The 17,579-nt window shown below is 40.3% G+C and overlaps 1 protein-coding gene across 4 annotated transcripts in view; it reads left to right on the forward strand.

Annotated features, from left to right (window-relative positions):
* Nucleotides 1–12,793: 12,793 nt before the first annotated feature.
* LOC134357344 (transducin-like enhancer protein 4) overlaps nt 12,794–17,579 on the forward strand; it is a 148,732-nt gene continuing 143,946 nt past the window's right edge. For all 4 annotated transcript variants that reach the window (XM_063068787.1, XM_063068788.1, XM_063068789.1 and 1 more), the window contains exons 1-4: nt 12,794–13,309; nt 13,576–13,673; nt 14,981–15,044; nt 15,192–15,236. In XM_063068787.1, the coding sequence (XP_062924857.1) occupies nt 13,286–13,309; nt 13,576–13,673; nt 14,981–15,044; nt 15,192–15,236 (231 nt within the window). In that variant the 5' untranslated portion in view covers nt 12,794–13,285. The remainder of the gene's footprint in view (nt 13,310–13,575; nt 13,674–14,980; nt 15,045–15,191; nt 15,237–17,579) is intronic.

The following is a 17,579-nucleotide window of genomic DNA, read 5'->3' on the forward strand; positions in this document are numbered from 1 at the left end:
AGTTTATTTATTGTAATGGGAAAATAAAAGTTTATATTGATGAACCTTCGGTAGGATGTGCAGTGTTTATAGGTAATGCGATAGTCTTATCCTGCTGTTTTCACTCAATAGAAAATTATTCATCAATTAGTGAACAATAATTGAATTTCCTGCTCAATTTTTCAAAAGTCGTCTATTTGCTTTGAGCCCATGATTTCAACAAAATAATGTGTTGTATTTTCTTAAAACTTCTTGGTTGAGCAACATTCTGCTTCATGATCCATCATCTTATGACCAGGTTTCAACAAGTATTCCTATGAAAAGCTCTGTGGGAAATTTAACCCTTTTCCTTCACTGTCAATCTCGCACCCCCACCCCCACCCCCGATCAGATGCAACAATCTGTTTTTGTTTGAAGTGTTCTTGCAGGCAACAATTTGATTCAGGGAATCAATGCAACCAAAATGATGGAGGAATGTAATTTCTTTCATTCGCACCCAAGGTCAACACTAATGAATGGTCCCTGACCAGAAACATTGACTTTGTTTGTCTTTCTGTGGCTTTACCTGCAGAGTATTTCAAGTGTTTATTTAAGGTCAACATTTGTTTTCCAACTCAAAGTGCCCTTGATTGTGGTGGTAATATGCTCCTTGACCAGCTGCAAGTTGTAGGTTGAAGGAATCCTGTTATAGCTGATAACTACTGGACTCTAGAATTCGGTCCTAGTGTTAGCAAAGGAGCATTATTATAGACAACATTTCCAGCTCAGGATGGTGTTCAATTTGGAGAGGAACTCATAGACAAAGATGCTCCCATGCATTTAATGCCCTTGTTCTTCTGGGTGGTAAAAATTATGGGTTTATGAAGTACCTCGAAAGAAGCCTTGATAGATAGCAAAATTCCATCTTGTAGATGGTAACAATGTAAGCCACGATGTATCAATAAAAGCAGTGAAGATGATAATAATGCGCCAATCAAGAAATCTTCTTTCTCAAATCCAATATGCAATCTTCCAGACAAGTAACGAGTATTCCTTCACATTCATGCTTAAGAGTTTATGGAAAGACATTAAAGAGCCACTCACCACATGTTACTGTCTCTAACTTGCTTTTGGGGTAATGGGATTTCTGGGCTGGTCTGCTTAAGGTTCTGGGTGATGTAATCACCAGGATGTTAGTGTACTTTAAAATAGTGATGCCACTGAATGTTAAGGGAAGCTGTTTGGACTCTCTCATGTTTGGAGGTGCCTTTGACATGCACTTACGCAGCATGTCATTGACACTTTCCATCACCAGTCTGAAAACTAAGAAAAGTTTCAGGTGAGTACTTAGCCAACTGGATTTGCCTCAATTTTAGGTAAAGTCAGAGATTTGGCTGGGTTTTGTTACATGAAGTCAAAAACAGTTATCCTCTCTTCACCACTTTAATTCCATATCTGGAGGAAGCCAGCGATAAGGTCTGTTTGTTCCATCTAATTTTTTTTTATCATTTGTCCTCACCACAACATTGGCAATATCAGAAAACATTCATTTGGAACTTGCCATGTCGCCCATGTCCATATATAGATTACTTTTAGATCTTAATAAGTTCATGCTCTTTATGAACCTAGAATATTGTATATCTTTGGATTTTCTTTGATTTGACTTGTCAATATGTCTTTGTACAGTCCTTTGTTTTCCTAATGTCCCATTTAATTTCACTTTTACACATTACTTTTCAGGTCTTTAGTTGTAATGAGTTTTCAGTATAATACATAAGTTCTCCCTTTTTCATCTACCCAAGTGCTCAGCAGCTCCATGCTTTCTCTTTGTAGGAACGTACTACCCTGAATTTCCAGAATCTCCTTTCTAAGTATTTCCTTTGCTCTGAAACTGATTGACTTTCAGTAGCTATTCCCTATCTGGCTTTGCTAAATTACTTCTCAATCTAGTTACCTTAATCTAGAAGCTTTATTTCACTCTTAAAGCAGGAACCACAGTACTACTATTGATGCTCATCCCTTCTGCCCAGCTTCATTGACCCAAACTAAATATAGATTTGACCATCTATCTTGTTGGGCTAATTACTACATATTGGCTAAAAATCTTGAGTGCAATTTGGGAATTATGCATCATGTATATCTTGAGTGCAATTTGGGAATTGTATGCCATCCATACCTTTTACACTACTGTATCCTAGTTAATATTAGGGTAATTGAAATCTCACACTTTTATAGCCCGAGTGCCTTTTATACTTATCGGAAATTTGCTAATAAATACAAGTTGATAAATTTGTACATTGGTTTATTATTGTCACATGTACAGTAAAAATGTTGTCATGCATTTCATTCATACAGATGAATTCATTACAACAGTGCATTGAGGAAGTATAAGGTCAAACAATAATGAGTGCAGAATATGTCTTACAGTACAGAGAAAGCACAGTGCAAGTAGACAATAAGGTGCAAAGTTTTAATGAGGTAGAGTGTGATGTTAAAAGTCCATCTTATCATACTAGGGAACAGTTTTATAGTCTTATGATAGTGGGAGATGAGATTTCAGACTTTTGTATCTCCTGCCTAATGGGAGGGATGAGAAGAGAGAATAACCTGGGTAGGTTTAGTGTTTGATTATGCTGGCTGCTTTAGTAAGGCAGTGAGAAATATAGGCAGAATCTATGTCGGGGAGGCTGGTTTCTGTGATGTGCTGACCTGTGTCCACTCGTCCCTGTAGTTTCTTGTGTTCACCAGCAGAGCAGCTGCCATACCAAGCATGATACGCTCAGATAGAATGTTTTCTACAGAGCTTTGATAAAAATTGATGGGGGTCAAAGGGGACATGCCACATTTCATTAGCTTCCCGAGGAAGATGCACAGGTGAGCTTTCTTGTGGTGATAATGTGTTTGGACCAGGACATTGGTGATGTTCACTTCTCAGAACTGGAATCTCTAAGCTTTCAAACTTAGGACTGTTGACATAGATGGGAGTATGTGCTTTGCCCCTTTCCTGATATCATTGTCCATCTCTTTTTTTTTCACTGACATTGAGAGAAATATTGTTTTCATGACACCACTAGTGTTTGAAGATCTATAATACATTCTCAACAGTGTTCTTGCCTCTCCTCTGTTCAATTCTGCCAATACAGTTATCAGCAAATACACGTTAGCATTTTCTCCTTCTGCTTCTGGATCAGTCTGGTGGCTTTATCTTCAAGGACTTCACCAGCATTAGGCAGTCTTAGTGTTAGTTACTCAAGTCTCTCAACTAGAATGCACTCTGCACCTTTACTCCTCTTGATTTTTCTTCCAGTTTGTGTTCCATATAGTGTGGTACCAATTTGTCCACTTGAGAAGGATGATAAATTAAATGCCTGTCAGAAAGAGACTCCATCGCTCATGTTTGAATTGATACCTTTAGACTTTGTGATATCTAGAAGCAATGTTGAGGATTCCTAGAGCCTCCAAGACAAACGTTCCTATCTCTGGCGAAATAGAAGCCAAATCTCTGCCATGTTGACTGAAAACAATTATTCTGCATAACTATTTTTTTGAATTTTGTAGCTTTGTATGTTAGGGGTTCTGTGTTATTTCAAGCCTGTTTAGACATGGAGAAATCATATTTCTCTGTGACAATGCATTCTGACCAACCTATGTATTCAGCAAGAAGAATAATTGTTGCTACATAGTGGGAACATCAAAGTACAAAAAGTGAACTAGGTTCATAGATACAGAATTATTGCAGTGCAATGTGGAAACAGTCCCATTGTCCCACTAACTCCACCATCAAGCATACGCTTCTTCTAACCCTATACTAATCCTGTTATTATACATTGCGTTAACTCTCCCCAGGTTCCACCATCCACCTACATACTAGGGGCAATTGACCTACCAACCTACACACTGTTTGAATGTAGGAGGAAACTGGAGTACACATGATCACAGGAGACCCTGCAGACTCCACAAAGACAGCACCGTGAGACAACAGCTCCGACACCTGCACGGCCGTGTTGCATACAATTGTGCTTTACGTAGTACAAGTAATTCCAACAGTGTAACAAGTAAAAATTCTGAAATTAGTAATAGTTACAAAAAATGTACAGAATAATCATCACTGTAGTGACATAGTTAGAATTCAAGAGAAGAATACTTGACTTGAGGAATGAAAGATGGGCTGTGTAGAATTACATGGAAATAAGGAACTGAAATGGTGTTATGTTGCTGGGTATGTACTGTATGTTACCAATTAATGAGCAAGGGAAAGAGGAATATTTATCCAACAGATACAAGAACATGGGAGAACTTTGGAGCAATATTGAAAGCTTCCAGCTATCCTAATAGATACTGGGGGGAGAAAGAGGCATTGTAAAAGTCAAAAGAAATGTATATAACAGAGCTTGCTTATTCATTTTCCATTCTAACAAGAAAGGAAACTATGTCAGATTAATTGTAATACAGACAAAATGCTGGAGGAACTCAGCAAATGAGGCAGCATCTACTGAGGAAATAACCAGTTGACATTTCAAGCCGGGACCCTTCATTGGGACTGGAAAGGAAGGGAGAAGAGGGCAGAATAAAAAGGAAGAGTGGGGAAGGAGGACCCTCTAGAATTAGATAGGTAAAGCTAGGTGAGGGGGGTAGATAGATGGGTACTGGAGGTGGGTGAGAAACTGGGTGATAGGTGGAAAAAGTAAAGATAGGTAGATACTTTATTGATCCCAAAGCAAACTGCAGTGTCGCAGTAGCATTGCAGAATCTCTTGTGTTTATCTCAGATTAAGTTTTAGGTATCAAATAAAGGGTAGGAGGATGCTTCATTGGGAGAATGGAGAAAAAATAAAATGCAGATGCTGGAATCTGGAGCAAAATAATAAAACAGCCACTGGGTCAAGCAGTAGCTATGAGGTGGGAAGAGAATTATTTATGTTTCAGGTTGTGGCCGGAATCAGGACCGATAATGGAGTAGCCAGTATAAAGAGGAGAGGGGAAGGCTGGTCAAGTTCAGATCCAGATTAGATTATTGCTGTATACACCAGGACGTAATGAAATTCCTTGGTTACAGGGGTTGGTGGGTGAGAGATAGGCAAATAAACAAATTGTTTTCAGGAGCTGCCTTGAATACATGTCTTCTCATTCTCTCTCCTGAAGCATTGTTATCCCTTTCTTGCAGTTTCTCTGTCTCTGCTACATATGGTCTAAAGATGAGTTCTTCCATTCTAAGCCATCTGAAATGTTCTCCTTTCTCAGGAAATGTGGTTTCCCTCTTATTGTTGTTGATGGAGCCCAAATCACACATTTCTTTCTTTTCTTGGGGGACATCTGCCCTCACTAGCCCCTGCCCTCCAAACAGTACAGAGTAAGAGTTCCTCTGCTCCTCACCTTTCATCCTATCAGCTTCCACATCTAGCAACTCATCCTTCATTATTTCCGCCAGTTGCAACAAGATCCCACCACTAGCCACAATTTCCCCTCCCCAGCTTTTTCTGCCTTCTGAAAGGGCCACTCTGTCAATGACTCCTGGTCTGCTCATTCTTCCCCACAGCACTCTTCCCTGCAATTGCAAGTGGTGTAACATTTTCCCTTGCGCCATCTCCCTTACAGCCGTCCAGGGACCTAAACAGTCCTTCCAGGTGACACATGTTTTTATGCGCACCTCCTCCAACCTCACATCCTGTTCAAGGTCAAAGTTCAAATGTTCAAAGGTTCATTTATTATCAAAGCATCTATGCAGTATACAACACTGAGATTCTTCTTCTCCAGATAGCCACAAATAAACCATGGAAGTCAGTTCAAAGAGAAACAGCAAACCCACCCTGCCCCTCACAAATAAAGAATGACAACACAATCATCAGCCCCCAAGATGCCCTCCCCCCCACACAAAAGGCAACAAGAACATTGGCCCCCAAACCTCTTCCTCCCACATGAAATGCAACAAGAACATTGCCCCCCCGGAAGTCTATCTCCACCTGCACAAAACACAGCAAGAACATTGGCCCCCAAAACCCCTCTTCCCCACACAATAAGACAATGAGAAAGAATGGGCAACAAAACAGAATATTAAAAACCCTGAGACAGAGAAATTCCATAGCCCAGAAAACAAATTCATTAACGCAAAATATCAGTAAAATCCTCCAACATCATCGTAAGAGAGAGACACCACTTAAGAGCGCAGGCCTACCCTTCAGGCACGGTGATAGGCCACACAGGCTCCTCCTCTGGCAGCAGAAGGATCCCACCAGCCATCAAAAGGCAGACAGTCGGCATTGAATCCTCGCTCGTCTTTGCCATTCGCCTCAGTGCTTCTATCTTCCTGGTTGCTTTAATCGGCAAATAATGGAAGCTTCAATTGCTGAAATGGTGTCAAACATCACCTCGCACTCTGTCTTGTAGTTTCTTTGCCTTAAGGATCACGCTTCCTTCCCCGAATCTTGTCGTAGACAGCAAAGCACTGGATCACTCAGTTGATCTCCAAACTGTAAATCACAGGCTCAAACAGTTCCAGAAACACATTTAAGATGAAATATAGATGTAAAAGAAGTGAAATAAACAGCTTCGTGGTTTATCCAGTAGATGTCGACCGAAGGAGCGTTGTACGCAGATGCCATCTTGACTAGAAATGTTAAAGTACATTAAGTATCAAAGTTCAGTGTACATTTATTATTGAAGTATACAACCTTGAGATTTGTCTCCTTATGGGCAGCCACAAAACAAAGAACCCCAAAAGAAGCCATTATAAAAAAAAACTCTCAAGCACCCAATGTGCAGAGAAAAAAAAAAGTGCAAACAATAAAAGTAAGCAGATGACATTCAGAACCGAAGTTTAGTGAAAGACACAAAGCCGGACATCACTGCAGCTGGAGCAGGCCACACCTTCAGTTCAACACTGAGCCAAGTGGACACCACAGAGCAGTGAGAAGAACCAGGCAGGATTGACCTGTCCTCTACCTCCAGATCTGACTTCTTCACCTTTTCAATCCAGCCCAGTGTTTTAATCAGCTAAACATCAGGTTGTTCCTTGCTCTCAGACTGCTCGTGGTCCTGGACCCTGCCACCACAATTCGGACCATACCTGAGTTTCCCAATTCAGCCAGTGCTTAAATCGATCAAACGTCTGGCCTTTCTCGCTCTCGGGGATGCCTCAACCCTGCCTCTGCCCCTGCTTGCCTCGACTCTGCCTCGCCTCTCCATTGTTAGTGGTGATCATCATTAATAAAGTACTTAGTAGTTCTCTTTGTTCTGTTTGCCACCGATTAAGTAGCTGCTGAGTTTGCCCATGCCCTCCTAACCGTATTTGGTGTTTCTGATATGGCTTCCTCTGCATCAGCAAGACCAAGCACAGATTAGATGACTGGCAGAGCATCAATGCTCTTGTCCACAATGGGTATTCGGAACCCCAGTTAATTGTCATTTCAACTCTCCTTCCCATTCCCACACCACCTTCTGTGCTTGGCCAGGTTGGGGCCCAATGCAAACTAAAAGAACAATACTCACATTCTGCCTGGATTGTCTACAATGCAATGATAGGGACACAGAATTTTCCTATTGCAAGTAACCCTCTCCTCCCACATTCCCCCCTCCCTCCTATTGATCAACCTCTGGTCCTCCCGTTTTCCTTCCCTTTCCCCGATCCCTTCAATCTTACTGCAGCCTCTCATTACCGATTTTGTTCCCTTCCCTCCTCTTGGTTCCATCCACCTACTACCCACACATACTGTCCATCGTATCCCCTCCAACTCTTGGTTCCATCTGCTAGTCATCTCTCCCTTACTGGTTCCCATGATCTCTTCCTTACTTATCAGGTTCCAGCATTTCTAGCTTTTGCGTCTGCATTTACCAGCTTCCTAACTATCTAACCCTCCCTCCACATGACTCCATCTGGTTTTAACCCCTTTTCCTTCTTTCCTGTCTCAGTTTCTCAATTCTACCATCCCTACCCCATCTGGCTCCTTTCTGTCCATCATTCTTCACCCCTCCTCAGTTCACCCATCATCTGCTGGTTCTTTTTCACCACATACCTTTTCTTTTCTTTATACCAGCTATCTTCCCTCTTTACTCTCAGTCATGAGAGAGGGTTTTGATTCAAAATGCCAACATTTTCTTTCCTTTCTCCACCCACCACAGATGAGTTTTTTCAACATTTTTTAAAATTTCTGTGGAACAATCTTTGGGAAGCAGGTTTGATAGCATCAAGAGAAAAGCAGGAAATGATAAAGTATAAAAGTAATCAACTGAATCAGGGTTCTTTTTGATGAGATGTAAAGTAGGATGAACTACTTCAAGGAGGACCTAGCCAATATCCCACAAGGCACAATTCCACAAGGGAGAGAGGAAGAGCATTCGGAGCTAGATTTCCCTGGATGACTAAGTGTATGCATATTGAAATGAAACTGGAAAAAGAGACTTATGATAAATGTCAAATTCATAATGAAGTAATAAAGTTTAACATCGAGAGTTCAGAGGAAAACTGAAGAGAAAATTCCTGTGGTAAAAAATGGAATGCATAGGACTAAATCTGTGGGTAATCTACTTGCAAGTCTAATGTATTTTGTAAACACACAGATAATAAAAGGACCTTTTAAAATAGTGTGAAAAAATTAGGGAGACTGAGGTACAAGTTGATAGTGTTACAACACAGAGAATGTGGGTGCTTTCAATGTCTTGGTAAAAGATGAGAAATTAGATAGGATGAGAGAGGATAAAAGGGAAATAATGAAAATAATGCTCAGAGGAAATAAAATAGATCACTGTATCTTGGATGTATTTTATTTTACAGAGGGAAGTAATAGTTTGTTTGGGCACAATTTTCAATCACCCTTAGAAATAGTATCAGAGAATCGCAAATGTAACACATTGCTCAAAAGACAGAAGTATAAATGAAGTAATTACAGGCCGAGCAGACTAATGTGGAATCATTTTCAGGACCAAAATCTGGGACAAAATTGTCACCAAGAATATTCAGGAGTGTAATGCTAAGACAGGGCTCAAGTGGGTAAGATTCCATACTGGAAATATTTCGTGAAATTAGCCTTTTGTTCATCACTACCAATCCATCAATGACGCTATTTTAAAGCGTCTTCAGAAGATGTCTTGGATTTATGTGTGGTAGTGAATCATTATTATCTCAGACACCATGGAGAGAAAAGCTAAAAGGAAATCTACTGTGCAAGAGATGTCATTTCTGAACAAGATCTTACCTGAAATGCACATAAGATGCTGGTGGTCCTCAGCAACTCAGGCAGCATCTATGGAGGGAAATAAACAGCCAACTTTTCAGGCCAGGTCCCTTCCTCAAGACTGGAAAGGAAGGGGTCAGAAGCCAGAACGAGAAGGTGGGGGGAGGGAAGGAGTACAAGCTGGCAGGTGATAAGTCAGACCATGTGAGAGGGGAGGTGGGTGAAGTGAGAACCTTGGGGGGGAATAGTGAAAGTGGTAAAGGGCTGACTTAGAAGGAATCTCCCGGGAGAGGACCGTGGACCGTGGGAGAAGGAAAAGGAGGAGGGGAACCGGAGGGAACTGTCGTACAGGTGAGGAGAAGAAAAAGGGTGAGGTGGTATGGGGAATGGAAAGAGAGAGAAGGAGGGAGGTGGGAGCATGTTGGAAATGACCAGAAGTTAAAGAAATCTATGTTCATGCTATCAGGTTAGAGGCTACCCGGATGAAATATGAGGGGGTTTCTCCCAATCTAGTGCAAATGCAAAAGTGTTGCTTCGAGTCTAGATAGAGAATCTGGGTGCAGTGGGAGGAAGAGGACTAAGAGGGTTGGGAGATGGGGGAATTGTTGGGAATGAAATTTGGGAATGGTGAAGTTGGAGATAGTTTCAATTAGGGGACTGAAAAGGGAAGGTGAGAATGCGAAATGTGGTTAGGGTTGGTGGGGGGGGGGGGAGAATCCCAAAATGTATCTCAAACCAGTCTTAATCTGCACTGTAACCTTTTTGCACTGGCTGTGCCCAATACTGGACAATTCCATAACAACGGGAGCAACACATCATGTTCCATCTGGATAGCCTGCAATCTCAGGTCATGAACATCAATTTATCCCACTTCCAGTAATCCCCCTCTCTCTTTTATTCCTGTCCATAGATGCTGCCTGACTTGCTGAGTTCCTCAAGCATTTTTTTTGTGGCTGTTGCTCAAGATTTCTAGCATCTGCATAATGTCTTGTGCTTAAGGTTGTATCAGTGACTGGAAATGGTCATGGAGGTTTTTCTTTTATTCATTGTTTGACTGTGTCTTGAATAAGTTAAAGGGGGATATGGTGGTTCAAATTCTGAAGCTCTCTGACAGAGTGGCAGAAGTACAAACAGACCCAGTCATTGTGGTCTTCTTGTATTAGTATTGATTTTGTTGATAGTTGAGATGCTACATAACTAACATTATAAGGCACAAATAGAATTATTAAATTCCTAACTGGCGAAACTGGTCAAAGTCACAGAGCTCAAATTTGACTGATGGGCGATCACAGTCCACTTTCTTTTTAAAGTTTCAAATAATGAAGCAAATGAAGAATAACATAGCATCTACTTTGCTCATTTTGTGTTACCAACATTGACCACATTGGTTCCTGTGATGTTGCTGTGATACAGACAATACTCCCCCGGCTTGGTTATATTTAACTCATTTTCCATATGGAAACAGACATACTGCTGACCAATTTAGATGCCAAGTCAGGCGATGATGCGTAGAATTAAGGAGTGATATCCATTGCCGAACCTGTAAACACCAACAAAGGTTGGAGTTGTTTCAAAGCCACGATTTACGAGTCTCAAATGATGGCAAACCTGTTCAGCTTTGCTGTCACTGTTTGCGATAAAGAATAATAAGCCTAGATGAGATGAGGCATCCACCTTGTGGCAATTATAGAAGCAGACACCACACTGCAGGAGCTGGAATCCTGTTGCTGAGTTTTACTTTCTAGATTGTTACATTTATGGTAACCTGATATTGTTAATTGCATGGATCGATATGCTGAAGATAACTCTAAATTATAATTTTGCTGTTGATCATAGACTTCAGAATTCTCGAGAAGCTTACTCAAAAACCAAATTCTTCAACTGGTTAGACTTACTGGTTGACAATATTATAATTTAGTGTTGATGCCATTGACTGTCGATTTCAAAGCACCTATCCTGACTAGTATAACTATCAAGTGTTATACAGTCTAGACATGCCATAGCCGAACCATGAGGGCCATTCTTTGCCGGCATAAGTTTTGTGCGTTATGGTTATCTTTTTCAGCCACGTAGTTGCAGAACGTCAGAAAATTGTCTAAATGGAGTAACTGAAATTGACACCAATACAAAGGCATTTTGTTTTAAACTCAAGCTTCCTTTCAGCGTCATTCAATCAAAAGACAAGCTGATAAGAACGTAAACAGAAACCGGAAAGAACGAAGGAGGCAATATCTTAAGACATAACACAGGAGCATTTATTGTCAAGGGAAACACTCATTTTGCAGCATTTTTTGCCAAAAGGAAATAAAGTATAAAGGTTCAAGAAAAACTGATGTAAATACCAAGAAACCCATTACAAGACTAATTGACAACCTCCCCATCTTTCGGTTTTCAACCAAAATTATTTTTCGACCCACCGCAGAGTTCCAACTGCGGGAAGCCGCAACAGCTGTTAATGGATATTATTTCGCAGACGTTTTTTTTTAGCCCTTATGAGTCAAAATTTACAGCGCTGTTAGTAATTTGGCCAGCATTGTCCGCATTGGGCAGAGATCTTTTATTTGTTCTTATTAACTGCGTTTTAACCTGTCACTTACAGTGATAAATCTAATACTACAAGTAACGTGCCCGCTTCACCTGTCTTTAAATGTTGCATTGATTTAACAATTGCATTGAAGTTGTAGCCAGAAAGTGGTTAGCAAGAAATCTTCGAAATTATCCACCTTAAAACCCATCTATTCTCCTTTCAGCTTCGTCCTCGATCACTAAAGGAGGCATTGCTGTAGTAAGGAGCGCAAACGTTGATGTGACTGCAGATATAATTTACGATTTGGTTGTTTTTGAATTGAGCTTTGTTAACCAAATATTGAAACGAAAGTTAAAACATGTCAAATACTGGAAGGTACAACGAAGTGTTCCCGACCCCCACCCTCATCTCTTTGCTCAGAGGTCGGTGTTTATGGAGTCCTGCGAGTCCCCGATCTTTTAAAAATACGCTGTAATGACAGATTGCTGGAGTATTTTGCAAAGAGACATCCGACCCTAATTAGCCGACATTCCATACAGCGCTCGGGTGGAGTGGAGCACAAGAGAAAAACATTCTCATTCCATGAAACGCCGGCAGAGCCCCACGTTACTTTGATTGACAGATGAACAAATGTTTCCTCTCCCTTTTTTCCCAACTTTTCACTTGCGCTAGAGGGAGGGGTAAAAACCAGCCAAGCCCCAGCGAACGGCTGCTAGCCTTCCGCGATGAGGCGTCAGCTTTGCACTTTTTACCCTCGCCTATTGGTCACTGTCTCAGCCTCGCGTCACCGCCCCACGTGGGATGAACAGCCACGCCCGCTCACGATTGGAGAACCTAACAATGTGGGCGGTCTTCCAGGTGAGACTCCGCCTCTTCCCTGTGGCGATTGGTTAATGAATCGTAACTGACATGTTGCTGCGAACAGAGAACCCGAGAGTTCAATTTTGTGATTGGTCGAACGGCGATGCTAATCACGACTGTCGGTGGGTCTGCTACCTCGGTCAGCATTCTGGGAATTGTAGTCTGCGAGTCTGCTTTCTTTGAGTAGTTTTGTTTCAAGTTCATGGGGATGGGGACTACAATATCCAAGACGCAACACGCTAACAGCCTTCCCTCCTTTTGGGGCTGGGGGAATAGGCGAAGTATCGCATCTCTCCACCTCCAGTTTCTCTCGCTGAAGTGAAGTTGACCGGGGTGAGAATATGTAAGAATGTTAATGACACCGTGCTTCTAAATTTGGTAAACACAAGTCATTACTTTCGCATGTTATCGGATGAAGGGCAGAGGGAAAGCAGCCGCCTCCGAACTCTGATTGCAGGTTGGCCGCGCTTCTTCCGCTCCCTTTACTGCTGGAGTGATGGTGTAAGGTCGCAGCGAGCTGCTGCCCGCCGGAGCGGAGCGTAGCCCAGCCGAGGCGAATCTCGGATCGGCGGGCGGGCGGGCGGGCATTTCTGCAACCCTCTCCCGAATGTTCCACTTTGTTTCATCGTTTGCTTTCTGGCATCTTGGAGCTTGCTACATTCAGTCGGATCTCGTACAACTTGGCGACTTTCAAATTAAACAACTTGAATGAGACAACTCTGCTAAAAAACATTGAGACGGCTTCAGAGGAAAGATAACAAAATCCCAGCGCGATGTATCCTCAAGCCAGACATCCAGTAAGTTTTTGTGTATGTGTGTGTGTGTTTATTTTTCTTTTGCTGCTTTCCGGAACATCTGACACGGCCAGTAACACGCGGATTCTAGCTTTTTTTTTCCACAGCGTCGACTTAATTACAATCTTGCAATTAATATTTGCAGACGTGCAGAATACAATGTTTGAGTTTGCTTTCTCATAATTATTAATAAATGGGAATCTCATGAGATCATAGGTCGATTAGCAGTTTGACTCGGTATTGATGCTCGTTTGTGTTTATCTTTGCAGGCGCCTCACCAACCCGCACAGCCCTTTAAATTTACCATCTCCGAATCGTGCGATCGCATCAAAGAAGAATTTCAGTTCTTGCAGGCGCAGTATCACAGGTAGAACGACTGGCTTTCTCGTTATACAGATCTGACAGCATTAAAGGGTCTAGAGTACAGGAAAAATCCAGTTTATTTAATTGTAAACCCTCTTCTGTCTTGCCCGCTCCAGGCGCTAGGTTGTGGTCTGTACCGTTCACGCTTCTTGTGCTGACGGCTTTCTTTCCTCAATCATCTCCTCCCTTTTTAGTTGTCTGATGTAAAATGATCTCTCCGATCCTCATCCAGTTTGGTTGGAGATGGTATTCTAGTGCAAATCGCACTCTGTAGTGTCGGCGATGTAGGGCAGGTGGATTTTTTTGCATCATTTAGAGAAGCAATGATGCCAAGGGAGGGATTTTTACTTAATTTCGTTGCTGCATCCTGAATTTAGTTTCTTATAAAACGTATTTTCTAACAGTTCGAAGAGTGATTTTCGCAGTAGGGACGATTCATATTCACGTTATCCCTGTTTATTAATATTATTGAAACGCTTTAATGTTTCGATGTTATTTTCGATATTGATTTTCCGCCGTTGCTCTTTGGCTCGCTTTCACATTTCTGCTCATGTGAAGTGACGATGAAGGAGTAATGTGCTCTCGATTAGGCTCTGCTCATTCGCCTAACACGACGAGGCTTCAGTGTCAAACAATCGCATTTTTCATTTCGTAAATCCCCCAAATCTGGATTAAAATCGCGCTGCTTTGTACGGATTGGCAAATCAGCATCTACGATGAATTTTTCCCCTCTCTCTCAATATTGAAACGCTTAATGTCGCCTGTGCCGATTTGTGTAGCGGACATATGTTTCTCAGAGCTTTTTGTTGAGATGCTGATTACCTTCTTTCTTCAACATTTGAGGAGTAGGGTCCCGTTTCTTATTTACTGTACAGCTAAAAGAAACTTTAATATCAGTGCGTTGGCGTGACTAATCTTGGAACAATTCTAGACCTCCTAACAATTCTATGTATTTTTACGGATTTGAGTCAAGCATATTTTAATTGCCAAGTAATAGTTTAAATTTCTGTTGTAATTAATGCAGTATATTACTGAAAAAAACGTTGGCGTATTTGTCATGTTCGATTGCGTGAGCTTTGGTATTTTACTTATTAAAATCAATCTCTGAGCATATACTGTCATATTTTGACATAGATCATAAATCATTTCCAGAAGAGTAAAATGCACTACAGTACTAATTAAGTGCACCCTGCCTTGGTAAGGCAGCCCCTCTAATGATCCGGGTATGATCATTTATGCAGAGTGTTGCCTGCAGCGCAGGCTATAAAATATCCATGTTGTCTCTTGAACCATCTTTCTTTCCTTAAACAGTTTGAAATTGGAATGTGAAAAACTAGCCAGTGAAAAGACAGAAATGCAACGCCACTATGTCATGGTAAGTTTTTAAAAACATCTTGGGCTTCAGTTTTGTTGTCATTGGTTGATAATGCGTCATTTTGTATCTCTATCTGTTTCTGTTATTGTTTGTGACTGATAAACTGTGGATTACCCAGTACTATATCTGATTTCTTTATTTTCGCAGTATTATGAAATGTCTTATGGTCTGAATATAGAAATGCACAAACAGGTACGTATCTTTCATTTTAATGGCTATTTGTTACTTGAAAATGCTTTATCAGGCTCTTAAACAGTTTTTCATAAGATACCTTAAAAGGTTATGAGGTTATGATGAACATTTGAGAGTTCTGTGCTGACAAAGGCATATACATTTTGACTGAATTATCGAACTCCTTAAAGCTGATGCTGACTACAGAGAGCTAACCTTGTAACAGTTGAATGAAACAAAATTGAGTGGTTGAGTGCTCTTTTCAAAGTGAGTTTGTTCCATATTTTAGAAATGACTTTTCACAAGTCAGAATTCTAATATCAAGAGGTATTAACAGAGTGACATTTACCTTCCTATCCTTTCGGGGTTAAATGTTTAAATTCAAAAATATAAAGTGCTATTATGCATTACAACTTTCGAGCACACAACATAATTGTATTTTTGGGCATCAGTGAAAACTTACACTGTTATCAGTGTTATTTTGTGTAATTGACAAGTTTGAAGCTAAAACACCAATGCCTTTTATTTTTGTTCATAGTGGGGCTCAGTTGATCTTCTGTGATTTCTAAAATATCTCATTGATCATTCGCCTGTATTTTACTTGGTGATTCTTTCAGTCTTGTGGAAAGACAATGACAGTGCACTGATATATTGTACTTGTCAGCATGATTTATAATTTCACTCTCAGCCATAGGACCAGGCATGTAAATCAAACAGTGTCTCCATTGTTGTGCTTAGTAACTTCATTAAAGGTATTTTACTACCATAGTGTGAGACTCTGCTTGAGGGGTGCAGGTTTAACCACTTGTAAAATGCGTATGTATCATAGTTTCCTATCTATGAAAGAGTCTTTTCAATTATTGCACCAAGCTCAGTGCGAGTATGGTTTTCTGTTGCTATAACATTTTGGATGCAAAACGGTGATACTTTGTGTTCTTCTAAAAGAAAAACTAATCCTACCAAGCGACGCAATTTGTTTGATTTATAAAGAACTGGGGGGGGGGGAGTAGAATCCATTTTCCATAATGTTCTCACCGATGAGCACTTAATGAATAAGAAATGTCTTAAGCATTTGGTAGACAGTGGAATACTTTTGTAGATAAGTTGTAGTTATTGTAATACAAGAAACAAATCATGGTTAGTGGTAGTTCTCTGCTCCCTCTCCCTTCAAGCTGATTTTTTAAAATAATTACACATACAAACTTAGTGAAAATTTAAAATATGTTACATATTATTGTAATATTAATAGTCTGGGTAAGTAGGGTGATTTTGAAGCCCAATAATATACTGCTTTACTATTTTCCCAATTGATGTTATAAAAGGTCTTATGACCATAAAGTGGAAAATACCGATTAACAAAGAAGCAGAATTTAATAGCACTGCACTATTTGCTGTGGACTAGAAAAGTTGCCTGTACAATACCACCCCCTCTACTGGTCCCTTGATACCACTTAGATATGGTCTAATCAGGAATTGTAGCTTTTAGTCTGATTCACACAGCAAATGAGCCTTGATAGGGCACAGTAATGAGGATCAAATTGGTGATTCTTACGTACCAGTCATTAGTTCGGATTAAAAAAAACACCTTTTTCATTTAGGTGAAATTGAGCAGTTTAGTGCTTGTGAAATGGTTTGGGGGAGCTAATCGGCCACCTTGTGCTCTTTGGGGTGCAACTTATGAAATGGTATCATCAACTTTGAAAACTTAAAATGGGAAGAGGATGAGGGATTTGTAATTTAAGAAAATTTACTCAAAATTTAAATACAGATTATCAGTTTTCAGTTTAAAACTCATGTTTGAAGCTAGTTTGTTATTCTTGTATAAGACAATGATTTAAAATGTGTTGTAGTTATGAATCAGTTTGATGAGTATACTGGCAAGGACATAGAAATCAGTGTTGAATTGAATACTGAAAAGTTGTGTACTTTTAAGATTTATATGTGCTGTGTATCAGGAAAATAGGAACATACAAATGAAGAATGTGTAGTGATTATCAACTATTTTTAATCTGTAAACCGACAAAAAGATTGGTTGAGGAGAAAAGTTCTTTGTCTATATTTAATGTGAAGGAATTAATACCTCTTTTTCTTTATGAACTTTTTGAGGGATGATTATCTAGATTTCAGAGTTTAATTGTTAAAAATACATTTTGAAATAAGTGAGATTATTTTCCAGAAGTAATAGAATTGGAAGGAACTGTTGCGGTAATTTTTTGCTGTGCAATTACAGCATTGCTTATCAGACCCAGCTACTCCAGCACTATTTCTGCAGATTTGTGCAAATGATCTGGTGTCATTTGTAGTAACATAAACTAAGAACTGCCTGATCTACTTCTTTATAGAATGGTTAATTAGGGATGATGT

The sequence above is a fragment of the Mobula hypostoma genome, chromosome 16, assembly GCF_963921235.1.
Source record: "Mobula hypostoma chromosome 16, sMobHyp1.1, whole genome shotgun sequence".
In the NCBI taxonomy this organism is placed as follows: domain Eukaryota; kingdom Metazoa; phylum Chordata; class Chondrichthyes; order Myliobatiformes; family Myliobatidae; genus Mobula; species Mobula hypostoma.